General features: G+C 44.0%; 1 protein-coding gene across 4 annotated transcripts in view; it reads left to right on the top strand.

The window, feature by feature from the left end:
• The window catches only part of ADK (adenosine kinase), a 320,703-nt gene that overhangs the window by 14,474 nt on the left and 287,983 nt on the right, over positions 1-18,246 (top strand). The window contains exon 1 of one of the 4 annotated variants that reach the window (XM_082268428.1): positions 15,569-15,619. The exons of 1 other annotated variant lie outside the window; for it this stretch is intronic. In XM_082268428.1, coding sequence (XP_082124554.1) covers positions 15,606-15,619 — 14 coding nt within the window. In that variant the 5' untranslated portion in view covers positions 15,569-15,605. Of the gene's footprint in view, positions 1-15,568; positions 15,620-15,704; positions 15,752-16,108; positions 16,156-18,246 lie in introns of those variants that run through there. 2 more of the 4 variants (XM_082268426.1, XM_082268427.1) reach the window with 2 other exon arrangements.

An 18,246-nucleotide genomic window follows, 5' to 3' on the forward strand; every position in this document is an offset into this window, starting at 1 on the left:
ATGATCCGGCGCAGGGAGGACACTTTGCCGCCGTACATTCTGGTGATGCGGTTACACTTGTGCAACCTAAGTCGCAATTTTGACTGGACTTGAAGCAATGCCTATGTCTATGGACCTCAAAACGCATTAGTCGGACCAAAACTACTTTGAAGTTGTTGCGACTTGAAGACGCACAGATATGAATGGTACTCATTGGAAATCATGGAGTATGACTTGTCATGTGACTTTTCTGTCCCAAGTCGTAGGACAAGTGGCACAAGTGTGAAATGGACCCAATGAAAACAAACTATAACTGGCCATAGAAGGATTGAAATTTGGCCTGTTCAGCAGGGATCAGCTGAATTTTGATCCACGTGTGGCTGCTCCCACTTGTCAGAAGTGGGGGATGCATTGCTGTTCTCCTGCAGGTATCCTGAAAAACTTTTTGTTGTTTGTTCTAGTTCCTTTTGTGGAAGGAAGGAACCACCACATCGGGGGGGGGGGGGAAGGACTCAGCCACCAAACAGCAATGCATTACATTTTTATCTGGAAAGATAAGCATTAACCCTGGATGGATCTCGCACATCTACTAGTGGCCAGCTCAAAAAGTTTGGAGTCAGCAACTTCTAGCTGGTTGTAAAGTAAAGAGTGCGTGTAAATAGATCAGTAAAACAGGCCCAGATAAATCCTGATTGCCCTTGCTTTGTTTTATTGGACAATCCACACAGTAATAATCCTTACTGTCACCTAACATCAGAACTACACACAGTATAGAAAAAATCCTGCACTGATTTCATTTAGGACTGTAGTTTATGCTGTATGCATGTGAAGGCTTGTGATGTTTACATGCTTGCATCACACGTTGACTCTTGAAGCTGCCTTTTATTCTAGTAACAGAAGGCCATTCACACTGTAACCATGCATGCATGTAAATGTTACTCTGCTTACAGCATTTAGCAAACTTTTTTTTTTATGCATGCTCTTGCAGTGGTATTTGAGGAAATCACACTTGGACTAGGTGTCATCTAGTGGTTACTATAGTGCCTGCAGCCAGTGAAACCACATATAAAGTACCTTCTAATGTGTCCTTCCCCCCTTTTTTTTTTTTTTTTTTTTTTTTTTTTTGCTTCTATCCTGAGAAATAACTAACTGGCATGAACTAAAAATCTGAGACTTCGGCCTTGGTGGACAAAGTTGCATTCATTGCCATGAAAGTTGTTTTGATAGCAAAACAACATTACTATTTGCTTATAACCTTACAAGGCCTCAATATGCTTGCAGGAGAAATTGAGAGCTAAGTAATGAACAAAGCAGCCAGTGGTAAGCTTTCTTTTGCTATATTTTCATCTTAAAAGGAGCCTGTCAAGAGAAGACCTGCATTACTGTCTTACTTATGATGATGTGGATTTGGAAGTTACTTGTACGCTAAACAATTTTTATTGCTTTCCACCAAGTTTTAGTGCTCATTTACAGGGGTGCAGAGGCCTGTACACCATTAAAGAGCTGCTTGTGAAACTGCATGCAGGTAGCCTATGTCATTCAATGGAGACTAAAGCCCCGTACACACGTACTGATTGTCGGCCGAACGATCGGCCGTCTTTTGTCCAGGGCTGTCGTGTCTGTTGAAAATTGCAAAAGACTGCACACGAATTTTGTCGGCCAACAACAGCCGACTGCAGAAGTGATGTCATGTGATGGTTAACTTTCCTTGTCTTTTTTTCTTTTCGGAGCATGCCCAGTCTTGCTAATCTGCTGTCTGTCGGCCGAAATCTGTACTGACTGGCGAACAATCGGCCGTTCTGGTGACAGCCAACAAATATTTTAATGCTTGCAGGACAGATTCTGTTTGGCCGAAAATGCGCTGTCGGAAGCATCATACTAACAAGCCTACAATCGGCCGATCGGTCGTCGGCCGAATATTTACGGCCGACAATCGGTACGTGTGTACGGGGCTTTAGGGGCTATGCATACTCTTCTACACATTGACAGGTGTGCAGGGATAGGTGCAAGACCATGAATACAGACAGTGGTGTTTAGGATGCTTACCCGTTCCTGCACGCCTGTGAAACTCTGATGTGCGGGCAATTATGTACAGCCGCCGAATCTCCTTTTGACCAACATAGGTTGCCTGCACACAGCTCTAGGTTATAACAGAAGTATAAATGAAATGGATCTTGCATGCTGTGTTATCCTCTGTGTGATTTGAACTCTTAAGCCTCGTACACACGCAACGATTATCGGCCGACTTTTGTCCAGTGTTGTTGTGTTGGTTGAAATGTGCTCTAGACTGCACACAAATTTTCTCGGCCAACAAAAATCAACTTCAGAAGTGATGTCATGTGATGGTTTACTTTCCGTGTGTTTCTGCCGATATCTGTACTGACTGATGGAAAATCGGCCGTTGTGTTGAGGGCCAACAAAAATTTTATAGCCTGCACACCAGATTTTTTTTTTCGGCCGAAAAGTCTGAGTTGGTTGTCGAAAGCATCATACTAACAAGCCGAAAATCGGCCGATCGGACGTTGGCCGAAAATTCACGGCCAACTATCGATGCGTGTGTACGGGGCATTAGGCCTAGTTCACACTAAAATTAAAAGCAGGTGTTTGAGGGGTGTTAACACTCCTTAAACGCCTATGCAGTTGATAATATGGACAACGCACAGTGCAAAACTTGAAGCTTTCACTTCAAAATTGACGCTTCATGTCGAATTTGAAAGGAGTTGAAGCGTTTCTAGTCTACGGTGATGCACAGCAAATGTGGCGGCATGGGTTTACGGCTCGTTAGTACATTACAGTTATAAGATGCTTCTGGTGTGGTTTTTAGCATGGCAAAAACGCATGTCAACCCGTATTGCAAATGTGCATAGGGAGGCTAATTTTTAATGCTCATTAAATGCTTATTAACCGATTATTGTGCATTAACGCTATAGGCGCATTTGATAAGCATCAGTATTTTGAACAAGTGTGAACAAGCCTTTAATCGCAAAAACAAGTGAACAGGTCAGTGCGACCCATCACCAGCTGTTTCTACTGAAATTGTGTGGCAAGTGTTGGTAGTAGGATACCTTGATTGTAAAGTGGGGTACACACTATAAGAAAATCGGGCGAACGACCATCTGATTTTACTCATTGTTTCACAGCAAATCGGAACTGATGAACGAAAAATTTGTACAACAAAGGCTTTTTTTTTCTTGTTTGTGATCATGCACACGCAGTCTTTTCTGACTTTTCTTGTACCAAAACGGTACACCTTAAACGAAAATCATTAATTTTTTTCCGTATGAGAAAAATTTTGGAGTTTATCCCTTTTGAGAATTTTCGTAAGAAAATCAGAATCTGCTGTCATAAGTTGTGTATACACTATACGAAAATTGAACAAGAATTCTTTGGACGAAAATGTTTGCCCGATTTTTCTTAGTGGGTACTAGCCTTAAGTTTTGAAGCAAAGAAAATAACAGTTGGGGTTCTTTTACCTTCAAAAACAAGTCCAGCATTGATGGCTTCCTTGTTTCGGAGATAGTGGCTTCCTTGTTTCTTAGATGGTGTTGATTTAAACTCAATACCAGCTGCTTCTAAGCAACTATGTGACTTTCTATGTAGCCCACAACAATGGAAATGGTACGGTTCAAATGCCCCCAAACCTGTTTCAGTTGGCTCTGCATTTAATTAGACTGGTGCAAGACAGACAGGATCAGCTTGTCAGGCTTTAGTAGACGTCAACAAAATTACCGTCTGCACACAGACACCAACTCCCTGTTGCATAAATGTGTAAAAGATGGCTTCAGCTACTGTTTCTCCGCCTGTAGGAAACTGACAGTAAATTGAACGAAAAAAAAAAAAAAACTCGCCAAACCTCAGATCCCTGTAGTGTGGATGCAGAGATCTCTCCCTAAGGCGCTTTAGTATTCTGACATTGGGGAGTGCCCCTCCGATTAGAATATGACAAAAAACCAAAAGGACAAAGGGGTTGCACTAATAGAGCTCAACACTGGTTTGTGAAAACTTGAAAAAATCTTTATTAGGGAAATGCAAGGTAAAAAGACCAGTCACAATGATAGTATCTGGCTGAACAAGAAGACCTGTGAGATCTCTCCCATAAACGTCCACATGGCCATACTCTATAAAAACACTATGGGCTCAAAAACACTCCACCCCACGCCCAGGGCCACCCCAACCGTACAACATCCACCAATATTGCACTGCACCGGTGTTCCGTGAATTACCTACCCCGTGAGAAAAACCTACCCTCGTCACTTCCGGTGCACGGCAGTGTGTGTAACGCGCCGGTTACATTAAAACAGCTGTGCTGCAATATGAGTCATCTCCACTCCTATCCCTGTCACTTCCCTGATCTCGGCTAGTAAATATAAAAGCGGCGGCGGGTGTATGAAAAGATAAATCACGGAGCCAAGAGCCGCTTTTATATTTATTAGCCAAGATCAGGGTAGTGACAGGGATAGGAGTGGAGATGACTCATATTGCAGCACAGCTGTTTTAATGTAACCGCCACGTGGGTAGGTTTTTTTCACGGAACACCGTGATCATTTCATACTAGTGCGCATGCGCACTAGTCAGCTCCTCAGCTGTTCCATTACGTATCCAGGGCTGTGAGCACTGCTGCGCTGCTCAGCTGTTCCTGGCAGGAAGTGACGAGGGTAGGTTTTTCTCACGGGGTAGGTTATTCTCACGGAACACCGAAATAAGGGGATCAAGGGGTATGGTTCTCCTTGAGATTGCTATATGTGTAAGATATTTTGAACATCAGACTAAATCGCATATGATCTTCATTACATTGAACCCTGTGATCTCCACTACATTGATAGCGGATTACCTGAGTCTTCAGGTGTTGGATCCGGGGGGGTGGTCCCTGCAGCCGGAGGTGTTTCACCGGCTGTGTGTCAGGTGGGCGACACCCGACGTCGACCTGTTAGCCTCTCGACTCAACAAGAAGGTACAGAGGTTTGTAGCCAGGTCTCGGGATCCTCTGGCCGACTCCACAGACGCACTGTGTTTTCTTCCACTTGTAGTGTTTGAAGATAGTGGCTCATAGAATACATGGTTACCAGTCTTTTAAATTGGCAATAAAGTTGAAATGTCAAAGTGAATAAACTGTGCCCATTTCTTGTGACTTGAAGTAAAGACTGTGGACTTGGTTTATTTTTGTTTTAGGTTGATTTTAAAGTAGTTATACCTGTGTGAACAAGTACACACTGTGGCAGAGGTTACAGATTACGTAAATGGCATGAGATGAACTTGGACTTCTCCCCCTAGAGTGCAGCATGTTCCAGCGAGCAAGAGCACAGAAAGTAGAGGGCAGAGTGAGAGGTCATATAAAAAAAACATGCTGGTCAAAATTTTAGCATGGCTTACTAGAAGTTAATCAAAGAACCGAAAGGCTCATAACCCACAAACCTGTATTGGAATCAAAGAAAGGAGACGTTTCTATCTTTATTTTTCTAAAACCAAACTGTTTTTCTATGCTCAGAACAAGACCGATAAATGTGCTCACCACTGGATGACAATCCAGTCTGGCTGTCTGACCTGTTATGTCACAATGAATTTAGTTCAGTATAGTTAGTAGCAATTGAATAGTATTATTCAGATGTGTGCTAACCAGTTTGAGCTGCAGCTGATGTTGGTATATAACCGTATGTACTGTACATACTAAGAAAAGAATATATCATACTACTGTAGCTGTTCTGTTATTCTAGTAGTCTGTTCAATATTGCTTTATCATCTGTATCACAAGAATGTACATACAGTACAAGAGACATGTTAAACTTTCAAAACTGCGCTTCTAGATGTATCCTACAGCGTGCAGTTCCAGAGAACATTTCATCTAAGATGTGAAAAGAATTAAAATTTCAACAAAGGTTTTCCTTTAAAAGAAAAGACAAGCTAAGACCGAAGTCCCAGCCGGGAACTGGGTCCTACTCCTAAACTAGGCAGAAACAAACTAAATCCTATAGCAGAGGATTAAAGTGGTTCTAAAAGCTGAAGGTTTTTTTAACATTCATGCATCCACAGACCATACATCTAAGCGGATATGCTAGATGGCAAGGATTTCTTAGAGTGCTACATTTTTAGCTAGTTATGTTCCTGAGAGAACGGTAATCAACAGCCGGACTGGGTTTCGGACTGGATATCCTAGATCCTTAAGGTTGTCTGGCGAGCGTGAGGAGGTTATAGCTTAGCGTTAGGCCTCGCCACGACAGAGCCCCAATGGACTGGGGCTGGCCCGCGTGTGAAACACCTCGCCGGGATTCACATGACCTTGTCGCAGTGTCCCCCTGCCCTCCATAGCTCTGGCGGTCTCAGGGCAGACATGGGCCCCTCGCTGGGATCGGACCCTCGTGTACCCCTCATTCCCCCTGGCCTCTCTGTATGTACAAGGCCCCTCCAAGGCCTCCCTCCCCACCATCATAGGGGTCCCTACCTCAGCGATTGGGGGGTGTGAACCTCCCGATGCCGCTATAGCGGATCCGCTGGGGGTTGGGTTAACCTTGGTGCCACAAATCAGTTGGACATCCTAGGGGGTCTGGGAGACCGCATGGCGCGCCATGGGGGCCACCATTTTACTGTAGAATCGTTAAGCCTCGTTTTGCAGAAGTTCCCATTGAAGTGCATGGGCGTTATGTCTTTGTGGTTTCCCCATATAAATGCATTGGGCGGCCATTTTCCAGGAGTCCGCGAACGCTGAACAGCAGGGAGCACCTGGGCCTTTCCTCTAGTGAATGACCCAGGTACTTCCTGTGAAGATTGTTTTCTCTGCCAGCAGACCGATCCTGTTTTTGTCCATATCCAATGGTGGTATGTCTACTGGGCTCCCTCTCTCCCTCCCTCCTTACTGCTGGTGCAGCGGTGTGGGTCAGTTTTTCGCAGTTTTCTTAAAGTGACCCTGCGCTATTCCAGGGTTCATATGGAGTCCCAGGAACACATTTCACCTACAGATCCCCTCCCTGCGGTTAAAGGGACCTCCAGGTCCCAACCCCTGTTTGCCTTTACGGCGGTTTTGGAAAACCTGGTGTCAAAAGTGGATTTGGTTTAAAAAAAAAAAAAAAAAAAAAAACACCACTAGTAAAAAAGCGCCCTGCCTCTCTTGTATCCTCAGATTCTGAGGTAGATATGGCTGCTGCAAACGCATGTCACCCTGAGGGTTCTGCGTCATCGCACTCGGGTGGCGAGGACGATCTATCCTCGTCTGCAGCTGCGCGGGAAAGCGCGCTGGTGGAGGCACTTGGTGTCAGTACAGGAAACTCTCAAAATGGTGGACAATTCTGCAGCGTCAGGGATATAGGTGACATTTGGCACTCGCAAATCCCAGAAGTCGGGCAACGTTTTCTCTTGTCTGGAACCTTTTGACAAAATTGTCTGACCAATGGGGACACTGCAAACATATGTTAGTGGTGCCAAAGTGTTTCAAGAGGCGCTATCAATTAGCAGAGGTGGTATTCACAAAATGGACCGTTCCAACAAAGGTGGACCATCCGGTCTCCAGACTAAACCAATCTACTGTGGTCCCGGTGGAGGGGTCCCCGGTCTTTAAAGACCCTTTGGATAGAAGGATTGAGTCTCTGTCCTGCCAATTACATCTTATAGCAGGCTCAATACTTAAACCGATCTTCGTGATCACTCTGTCCCAGACCATAACGGATTGGGCGACGTTACTAAAAAGTGACCTAGAAACTGAACAGCTCCCTCTGGGCCTGACAGAGCTAACGGATCAAATGGTCCAAGCCCTACTATTTATATGTGATGCGTCGCTAGATGCAGCCCCTCCCTTGTAGCCAAAGTATCCGCAGTGGGGGTAGCTATTAGATGCATGGTATGGCTAAAAAGCTGATCTCCGGATCAGGCTTCAAAAAAGGTGCTATCAGAGCTCCCTTTTATGGGGGACCGCTTGTTTGTATCCTCATTGGATGAACTGATCAAGGGTCTTACAGGTGGGAAGAGTACTCTTCTTCCTCAGTCCTCCAAGGGCAAGTCACCACGTAATAGACGGGGGGCTTATTTTACAGCCCACAGGCGGCCCTTTCATGCCTCGGCCACGCAAGAGAAAGGATCTAAGCCATTTAAATCTTCTGGGTTCCAAGAAGACATGGTCGGGTAAGCCGAGAGCAGGCCAATCCAGATCTGCAGACAAATCCTTGTCTGAATGAAGGGACGCCCTCACCCGTAACTGGGGTGGGGAGACATCTTCGCCTCTTTCTGGAACCATGGACCTCCTTGATTCAGGGCAAATGGGTCCACGAACTGATCCGATCGGGTTACAAGATCGAATTAAGGTCTCATCCGTTGGACAGATTCTTCCCATCCAACCTACGCCTATCCCCAGATCGGTTGAGGGATCTGCAAGAGGCGATACAAGTTGCCTCTCGGGAACGCTTTCAGGGGTTCTATTCAAACCTGTTCACTGTTCCAAGGAAAGGAGGCAAATTGCGACCAATCCTGGACCTCAAGGCTTTGAGCCGTTGTGTGGGTACAGGAATTTCGAATGGAGTCCATACGCACAGTAGTGGCGTCCCTACACCGAGGAGACTTTTTGGCCTTCGTCGATATCAAGGATGCATGTCTACACATCCCTATTTACGCTGGACACTAGCGTTTTTCTTAGCTTTTCTGTAGGAGAGGAATAATCAATTTATGACGTTATCCTTTTGGTCGCGCCTCTGCTCCCAGGGTCTTCATCGAAGTGTTGGCTCCGGTATTGGCATTACTGCGACAATGGGGGATTGCAGTACTAGGGTACCTGGACGATCTCCGAAGAGCAGACTCCCATTCGGTCCTGTTGGGCGATTTGGCGATCACTGTACAGACTCTGCTAGAGTTCAGTTGGAACATTCATTTAAAAAAATCTGCTCTGGTACCATCTTCAAAACTGGATTATCTGGGCCTGACTCTGGAAAAGCCGCAAAAGTTGCAGAAGGCAATTCAATTGCGGTTATCCAGCAACCTGTGCTCTCTGCGGAACTTGCATGTGAGCCTTAGGTCTGATGGTGTCGACCTTCGAGGCAGTGCCGTTTGCTCAATTCCACACAAGACCCTTACAAAGGGAAATTTGTAATGTTTACATTGCTTGTGACAGCAATAAAAGTATATATAAAAATGGGTAAAGAGGCGCTGGTGATCTTTTAGCTGGATATAAATATTAGTTGGTCACGTATTTTATAAAAATCATATATAAAAAATATATAGACAATATGGTATATGAGACACGTGCATTAAAAAGTATACTTATTTAATGCACGTGTCTCATATACCATATTGTCTATATATTTTTTATATATGATTTTTATAAAATACGTGACCAACTAATATTTATATCCAGCTAAAAGATCACCAGCGCCTCTTTACCCATTTTTATATCTATTTATTGTTTTAAACAATTAAAGGGGCAGCAGGTTTTAATATCTTTAGAAAGAGCTAGGCGCCTTCGCCAACGTTTTTACTAGCAATAAAAGTATCACAGGTTTTTTTTTTAAATTTAAAGTTAAAAAAAATAAATAAAATAGGAAAAAAAAAAAAAAAATTTTAGCCACCCCCGTCGCCGTTAGCTCGCGCACAAAAGAAAATGTATATGGAAGTCGAGCCGCAAATAAACCATACATGTGAGGTGTAGCTGCGATCGCCAGAGCGTGAGCAATAGTTTTTTTTAAAAAAAAAGCTACACTCCAACTCTAAACTGGTAACCGTTAAATAATTTGAAAGCGTCGCCTATTGAGATTTCTATTGACCGTAGTTTGTCGCCATTCCACGGGTGTGCTCAATTTTAAACCGTTACATGTTGGGTATCTATTTACTTGGCGTGACATCATTTTTTACAATATACAAAAAAAAATGGGCTAACTTTACTGTTTAGTTTTTTTCTTAAATGCAGTGAAATGTGATTTTTTTTTTCCTAATTTTTCCCAAAAAATGGCGCTTTAAAGACCACTGCGCAAATACCGCATGAAAAAAAAAATATTGCAATGACCGCTATTTTATTCTCCAGAGTCTTTTCTAAAAAAATATATGTAATGTTTGGGGGTTCTAAGTAGTTTTCTAGGAAAAATACTGATTTTTAACTTGTAAACCAAGTGTCAGAAATAGGCCTGGGGCTTAAGTGGTTAAAAAAAAAAAACTTGGTGCCTAGAAGGCATTGCACCTGCGATCAGCAGGTTGCGGGTGCCATGCAGCACTCCTGCAGACTTCTATCTGCTCGTACAGGCAGACAAATATATATACACTGATGGGAAGAATGAATGAACTACCAGAGCGCTCAACTGCACCATAATACTTAATTTAAACTACAAGTCGACCTTCGCAAAGGCTTTTGGGACTTGTAGTTTCCCATTCACGGGTGAGCGTCCATTATTATTTTTTTTTTGTCTGGAAAAGATGCCCGCCTGCTGTCACTTGGGAGGGGGGTAGAGGTGGCAGCTGCTGAACATACTACATGTTCACCCGAAGGCCTTGTGCACACTGGCACTAACGCCAGTAGCTTTAGCTGTAGAATGCCGTGTTAAACGAGTTTTGCTGCATTTTGGCATTAGCATTTTTTTCGAGGGGGGGGGGGGAGGGGAAACCCCCAGGGAAACCCCCAAAATACTCCCACAAACTCTTCTCTCAAAAGCACACAACTGCTGAATAGCAGTGTTTCTCAGCTGAAACTCTTCAAACCCACTAGTTCTAAATAACCTGCTTGGGAGTTACCTTGCAGCAGGAAAAACTCCTGAAGCCAAATGCAGCAGCTGTAAAAACATCCAGTGTACATGAGGCCTAAATAGGGGTGGAACATGTAACTTGTTCCAGAAGGTGAACTTATCCTTATGTCCCTTCTTTTTTATGGTTTCCTTTTAACCAGTGAGTTGTAGGAAAAAAAGGCAACCTGATTTCCCCATCCACCCATTCGAGGTGGATGGAGGAATCCTCCCCACTGTCTTTGTATTCTGACAGCGGGGAAACGTCTCCACCATCAGAATATACAGATTAGCTCTGCAGGCTACAGACTGCAGCGCTGATCAAGCAGAAATTTTCCAACAGGGTAGTTGAACAGCAGTCGATCAGTAGATGGACTTCTTTTCAGCCAACATGACAACATAGTAGGGATGCACTGATCTATCGGCCGCTGAAAATCGGGTTATCGGCATTTTACCGATCAGGGAAAAAAGTGCCAAAAATAAGTTCATATTCATTTAAATCCATGTCGGGTAAAAATTTTGAATACATTTTTATTGTGTGTGTATGTAATACATGTTTATGTGTATGTATGTATATGTGTGTGTATATATATAATATAATATAATATAATATAATATAATTAGTACAGACCAAAAGTTTGGACACATCTTCTCATTCAAAGAGTTTTCTTTATTTCCATGACTATGGAAATTGTAGAGTCACACTTCAAGATGTAGTCACCTGAAACGGGTGTGCCCTGTCAGGTTTAATAAGTGTGATTTCTTGCCTTATAAATGGGGTTGGGACCATCAGTTGTGTTGTGCAGAAGTCAGGTGGATACGCAGCTGATAGTCCTACTGAATAGACTTTTAAGCCCCGTACACACGTACTGATCGTCGGCCGAACGATCGGCCGTCTTTTGTCCAGGGCTGTCGTGTCTGTTGACAACTGCAAAAGACTGCACACAAATTTTGTCGGCCAACAGCCGACTGCAGAAGTGATGTCATCTGATGGTTAACTTTCCTTGTCTTTTTTTTCTTTTCTGAGCATGCCCAGTCTTGCAAATCTGCTGATTGTCGGCCGAAATCTGTACTGACTGACGAACAATCGGCCGCTCTGGTGACGACCAACAAAAATTTTAAAGTCTGCATGACAGATTCTGTTCGGCCGAAAATGCGCTGTCAGAAGCATCATACTGACAAGCCTACAATCGGCCGATCAGTCGGCGGCCGAATATTTACGGCCGACAATCGGTACGTGTACGAGGCTTTAGAATTTGTATTATGGCAAGAAAAAAGCAGCTAAGTAAAGGAAAACGAGTGGCCATCATTACTTTAAGAAATGAAGGTCAGTCAGTCCGAAAAATTGGGAAAACTTTGAAAGTGTCCCCAAGTGCAGTCACAAAAACCATCAAGCGCTACAAAGAAACTGGCTGACATGCGGACCGCCCCAGGAAAGGAAGACCAAGAGTCGCCTCTGATGCGGAGGATAAGTTCATCCGAGTCACCAGCCTCAGAAATCGCAGGTTAAAGGCAGCTCAGATTAGAGACCAGGTCAATGGCACACGGAGTTCTAGCAGCAGACACATCTCTAGAACAACTGTTAAGAGGAGACTGTGTGAATCAGGCCTTCATGGTAGAATATCTGCTAGGAAACCACTTCTAAAGAAAGGCAACAAGCAGAAGAGACTTGTTTGGGCTAAAGAACACAAGGAATGGACATTAGATCAGTGGAAATCTGTGCTTTGGTCTGATGAGTCCAAATTTGAGATCTTTGGTTCCAACCACCGCGTCTTTGTGCGACGCAGAAAAGGTGAACGGATGGACTCTACATGCCTGGTTCTCAACGTGAAGCATGGAGGAGGAGGTGTGATGGTGTGGGGGTGCTTTGCTGGTGACACTGTTGGGGATTTATTCAAAATTGAAGGCATACTGAACCAGCATGGCTACCACAGCATCTTGCAGCGGCATGCTATTCCATCCGGTTTGCGTTTAGTTGGACCATCATTTATTTTTCAACAGGACAATGACCCCAAACACACCTCCAGACTATGTAAGGACTATTTGACCAAGGAGAGTGATGGGGTGCTGCGCCAGATGACCTGGCCTCCACAGTCACCGGACCTGAACCCAGTCGAGATGGTTTGGGGTGAGCTGGACCGCAGAGTGAAGGCAAAAGGGCCAACAAGTGCTAAGCATCTCTGGGAACTCCAAGACTGTTGGAAGACCATTTCAGGTGACTACCTCTTGAAGTGTGACTACAATTTTTATAGTCATGAAAATAAAGAAAACTCTTTGAATGAGGTGTGTCCAAACTTTTGGTCTGTACTGTATGTATCTATCTATATATGTGTGTGTGTATATGTGTGTGTGTGTGTGTGTGTGTATATATATATATATATATATATATATATATATATATATATATATATATATATATAATCTCTCCATCCATCTGTCCATTTCAGTTTTCAGTCAAGTGCATTCTGAATTTTTGGTTTTGTTCCATATTTCGGTGCACCACTGCAACATATAGATAGACATTTTGGCTGCTTTGTTGAACTGACCAAATTTTAGATCCATGTATTGCCAGCTTTACTGGCTAAATCATTTGAAAATTAAAAGGAAAGCCTAAGGCCCCTTTCACACATGGGAGTCCGATGGCAGACTCAGTTTTTCTCAGTGGGGGATGGATCCGCCGATCCCCCGCGGAGCAGTCGGATGGCAGCTCTGTCTCTGCGCTGTGTGCGGAGACGGAGCTGTCAGGTCCCCGCTGTTCTCTATGGGGGAATCGGATGAGAACGGACTACCTGTCTGTTCTTATCCAATCCGCTGGATGGATGGAAAATAGGGTTTCCCTCCGCATTTGGCGGACATGTCTCTTCTGACATCCGATGTCCCATAGGGCTGCATGGGGCATCCATTCGGATCCGCCTGAAAAACTGACAGGTGGATCTGAACGGTCCGCTAGTGTGAAAGGGGCCTTAAGAAATAAACTATAATATAGCCATCACATCTAAGAATTGGCAAGCTGCAATATGTTTTATTTTGGGTTTATTACCACTTTTTATGGTTTCTGTACCTCCTATATGTGTACATGAATTTTAGATATATTTGATACTCTGGGGTCAGTATGCCTTTGGGTGTGGCATGGATTTTAAGGGGACCCCCCATGCCAAAATTTTATAAACACTGCATAGGGTCCCCCCCCTAAAATCCATACCTGACCTGCTGGGCTGCATGCTTAGGTTAGGGTATGGTAGGGTTTCCCTTTTAAAATCCATACCACAACCCAAGGGCCTGGTGTGTATTGGGCCCCCCCACCACAGTTTCTGACAAATACCTCCAGCAAAACCCTGGTGACATTGCATGTTTTTACTCTGTTCCCTTTGTGATATGGATTTGAGAGCTCACGTCATGCTTTTTTTGGCTATCTTTACCGGCACACTTTCATTTTGCGGTAGATACCGCATAATCGTGTTGTTTTTTTTTTTTTTTTCTTTTGTGAGATGACCCTTTTATTCCCACATTCGGTAATTAATTCAAATGAGTCATGTGACTGTGTTAGCGCATGTGGTAAATGTTATTGAATTGACCCCTCTGTGGTATTAAATTTGGTTGTCCTGTTGTGGCAGAACTTTTTATTTTGTTAAGTAAAGGTCTCCAGTTTCTGAGAATTATGCTCCCACCCATGTGTGCACTTGTCATGCAGGGTTTTTTATTTTATTTATTTGACTGAGCTGCTGTGCCTGCGTTTCCCGCAGAAAAAATGTTCCTGCACCATTCTAAAAACGTAGCAAACTGGAATTTAAAGCACCATGTGATACCCCCAAATGCACTGTTTTTAGGCACGTGGGGTTGCCATGTAGAATGAATAGCAGCCCTGCGGGTTTTCAAACAGCAACATGTTTTACCTAGGGTGTGGTTGCTGGCATTGCTGCGATTTCCTGCCCTTATAGATGTGAACATGCCTTAAGGTGTGAAACTTTCACAGTTCAAGGCAGCAAACGTGGGATGGTAGAAGATTTTACATCTTAAAAATCCAATCTTTACCAGTTTATTAGGATTGGGTTGCAGTCACACCTAAAGTGTAGCAGAATTGCGTTTGTTCAAAGCACAAGACGTGGTTTGGGTGCCATTTATTTTTAATGGTACCCCAAAAGCGCTAAAATTGGGCGTTTTTATCACAAGAAATAAAAACATGTTGTCCAACACGCCGAAGTCCACTCAAAAAGGCGCGTTCTTGGAGAATAGGGCAGCCCGTGCATGGTTAGCGCCATAAAATGTGGTGATGCTGCTGTGTCGCTCAGGTGTGAATGCGGCTTTCAAACCTGGAATATTTCTGTATTCATTGGGGGAGATTTAGAAAAACTGGTGCAGCTGTGCATAGCAACCAATCGGCTTCCAGGTTTTATTGTTAAAGCTTAATTGAAGAAGCTGAAGTCAGAAGCTGATTGGTTACTGTGCCATGCTGTATCTCTCGGTGATGATCAGAGACCATTGAAGTTAGTTGAAGGTTTGTCCCGGATGTTAATGTTATTGTAGCTCTGTATAGACAGTCGATTCTTTCCATGGCTGGCATACAGATGTCTAGGATCCCTGGAAATGATTAGAAGGTCTTTTTGTTCCGGATAGATTCCGTCCTGTTTGGATGGAGTAGTGAAGCGCACAGCCTGTCAGGGGTAAGGCCACATGTTGTTGTGTTCCCAGTGTAGGAGGCGATAAGATGATAAGGATTTCGGAGCGGGTGTGTAGCGGGCAGAGCCCTGGGCTGGACGGCCATATGGTCTCGGAACATTCAGGCGCGCTTTAGCCAATCGCTGCACAGCTGGGCGGAGCTTCCGGTTCATGGTGGAATGATAGCACGGCTGGCTCGCCTGGAAGCACGCTGCTCCAGTGTTACACAGGAGTGTGAAGGATCAGCCCTGGGCATCTCAACACTTGTGATCGTCTCAGCTCTGTGTCAACATGCCAGCCTTAAGGTAACCTCCCCTTCTGTGTTTACTTGCCAACCATTGTCACTATCTCGCCTGTCTGCTCTGTCCTGTCATCACTGCTGATGTGGACAACTTTTCCATACACATGCATCCTTCTGGTAGCCCCCTCTGCCCCAGGTAACCATGGAACACACGTTATTTGTGCAGGTTGTTGTGTGTTTTTTCTTTTCCTGTTTGAATGAAGTCTGATTCTTGCAAGAAAGCTGCTTCTGTAATGTGAACAGCTGACATGGAATACTGATTTTCTGACCATCTGGGTGAAAACGTATTGTGATTTGTAGGTGATCTAGTGATATGTGTGTTTAATGTCCCTAAAAAATCTCCCAAGGTGTCCATGTGTACTGCTGCTGGATAAGCACCTGGTATCTTCCCATGGCTTTGACAGCTTTGTGTACAGAGAGTGAACTCTGGCATTTGTCAATATTTAAAATTTCCTGAACTGTTGCTTAATGTCATTTTTAAACCTGACTGACATTTGGCAGTAGGCAGGTTTTAAACATGTTGGCTTGTAACCCTTGCTGGTCACTTTTTAATGGTCTATAACTCTATTGGCTGCAGTGTAATTCCCATTTCTTTGCTAGAGGGAATGGTGCTGGTTTTATTTCTGGGACACAATCCAACCTGCTTTGCCCAATTGACTTATTCATTGACACAGTTACAATGTACTTGTAGCAGTTAACTCTAATGACATTGCATATGCAAGAACTTTTTTTTTTTTTTTAAGAATTCTGCAACGGATAGGACTTTTAAGATGTTATGTTTTTGTCAAGTCATGATCTACAACTTTATCCTGTTATCTTGAAACCACAACTCATTCAAAAGGGTTTTTTTGCATACTAGATAAAAAAATGCTGCAGCAAAGCAGGAACATAATAACCTTAAAGTATGCATGTCTAAGGCCGGCTATATACAGTTCGATTCTCGAGATTTAGACCATTAATGGGCATGCTGATTATACCAAACAGACCAATCAGCTTGCCGGATTCTCTTGCGATTAGAACTACTGGCTGCTATAGTCGCTAGCGGCTTCTATAGTCGCAGGCAATAATCACCGTCTTCTCCCAGCAGAGACTGCTTCAGGCCATGGCCCAGTCGGAGGGATTCCCCTGTCAGCACTGTCTTTCCTGCAACCTGTGGTATGACCGGCCTAAAGTTGATGAGTGGGAGAAGTGTGTACTAAATTGGTATTCAACCCTAAGGTTGTGGTAGCAAGCCTATATTACAGTGCAGCTCACACACTTTTTTGGGGGGGCTTGTTCTTTCCTTTAAGCCCCAATGCACACATTGTTTTTACCAGTGTCACACTTTTTTTTTTTTTCTTGCAATTTAAAGGGTAACTCCACTTTGGTGGGGGAAAAATAATAGCCAATAAAGAAAAAACAATATAGCGTATACAATTGTGACACAAATCATATTGTAATTGAATGTTATTAAAAAATGACCTTTCCTTTTCAATCTGCAGCTCTTGTAATTCTCTAAAAATGCAATATGGCTACCTGGAGGTGTTCTGTACACAGAATGTGTACTGACCACACCCCAGAAACCCAATTTCCTGCTTGTGTGATTGGCTCACCGATTTTTCCCAGAAGTCTGCACTAAGATACAAGTCAGATTTCTGGTATCCCCTGCAACAAAAATGTAAAGGGATGAAGGCCCAGCAAATTTTCCTTATCAGTGCTCTGCAGGTGCACAGCTGGTTGATAATTATGAAACCACTCCCATTAGACCCACTCAGCACAGAGACACAAACAGTGATTTCTTCAGAATAACAAAAGGTAGGAATCTGCAACAAAGTTTGTTACAATCCTTGTAATGTACAGAGATCACCAGAGGGGAATGTGTGTTTTGTTGAGAAAAAAAAAAAGTCGAGTTGTGCTTTAAAATGCCTCTGCATGTTAATCTTTGGCCTCCTGCGTGCACGCGGGCTTTTTTTTTTTATAAGCTGTTAGTGGCATAGGTGTTCAAGTTGCAAAAAAACCCCCAAAAAAAAACAGCCCGTTCTGAAGAGCAGCGTTACAGCTGTTAAAACATCTGATGCTGCTAAAGGTGGCCTAATGCTGGATACAACATTAAGCCGTGTCAAATATGAAGTGTTTGGTTTTTTTTTTGTTTTTTTTTTGTTTTTTTTTTTAGTATGTCAAAATCTGTGGTTACCTATGAGAGCCGTCTTTAACCACTTCTCGACCACCAGCCGCAGATTTAATGTGGCAGGGTGGCTCTCCTGCGTGAACCAACGTAGGTCTACGTCGGCCGCGCGCAGGAACCTAGGGGGGCGAGCGCGCGCTTCCGCCCCCCCCCACTCGGCAGCGGGGAAGCCGATGCACGGGTGAGGCGGCTCCGATTGCCGCCTGACACCCGCGATCGCTCCCCGCTGAGAAAGACGGTCGGCTGTTGTAAACACAGCTGACCGTCCTCCTCCCTGCAATGACCATAGAGCCCATGTGATCCTTCTATATAAGATCACATGTCTCTATGGTCATCTATCAAGCCACGCCCCCCCACAGTTAGAATCACTCCCCTAGGCTTACATTTAACCCCTTGATCACCCATAGGGTTAACCCCTTCCCTGCCAGTGTCATTATTACAGTAACGGTGCATATTTTTAGCACTGA

This window comes from Pelophylax lessonae, assembly GCF_965119305.1.
Source record: "Pelophylax lessonae genome assembly, chromosome: 9".
Lineage (NCBI taxonomy): Eukaryota > Metazoa > Chordata > Amphibia > Anura > Ranidae > Pelophylax > Pelophylax lessonae.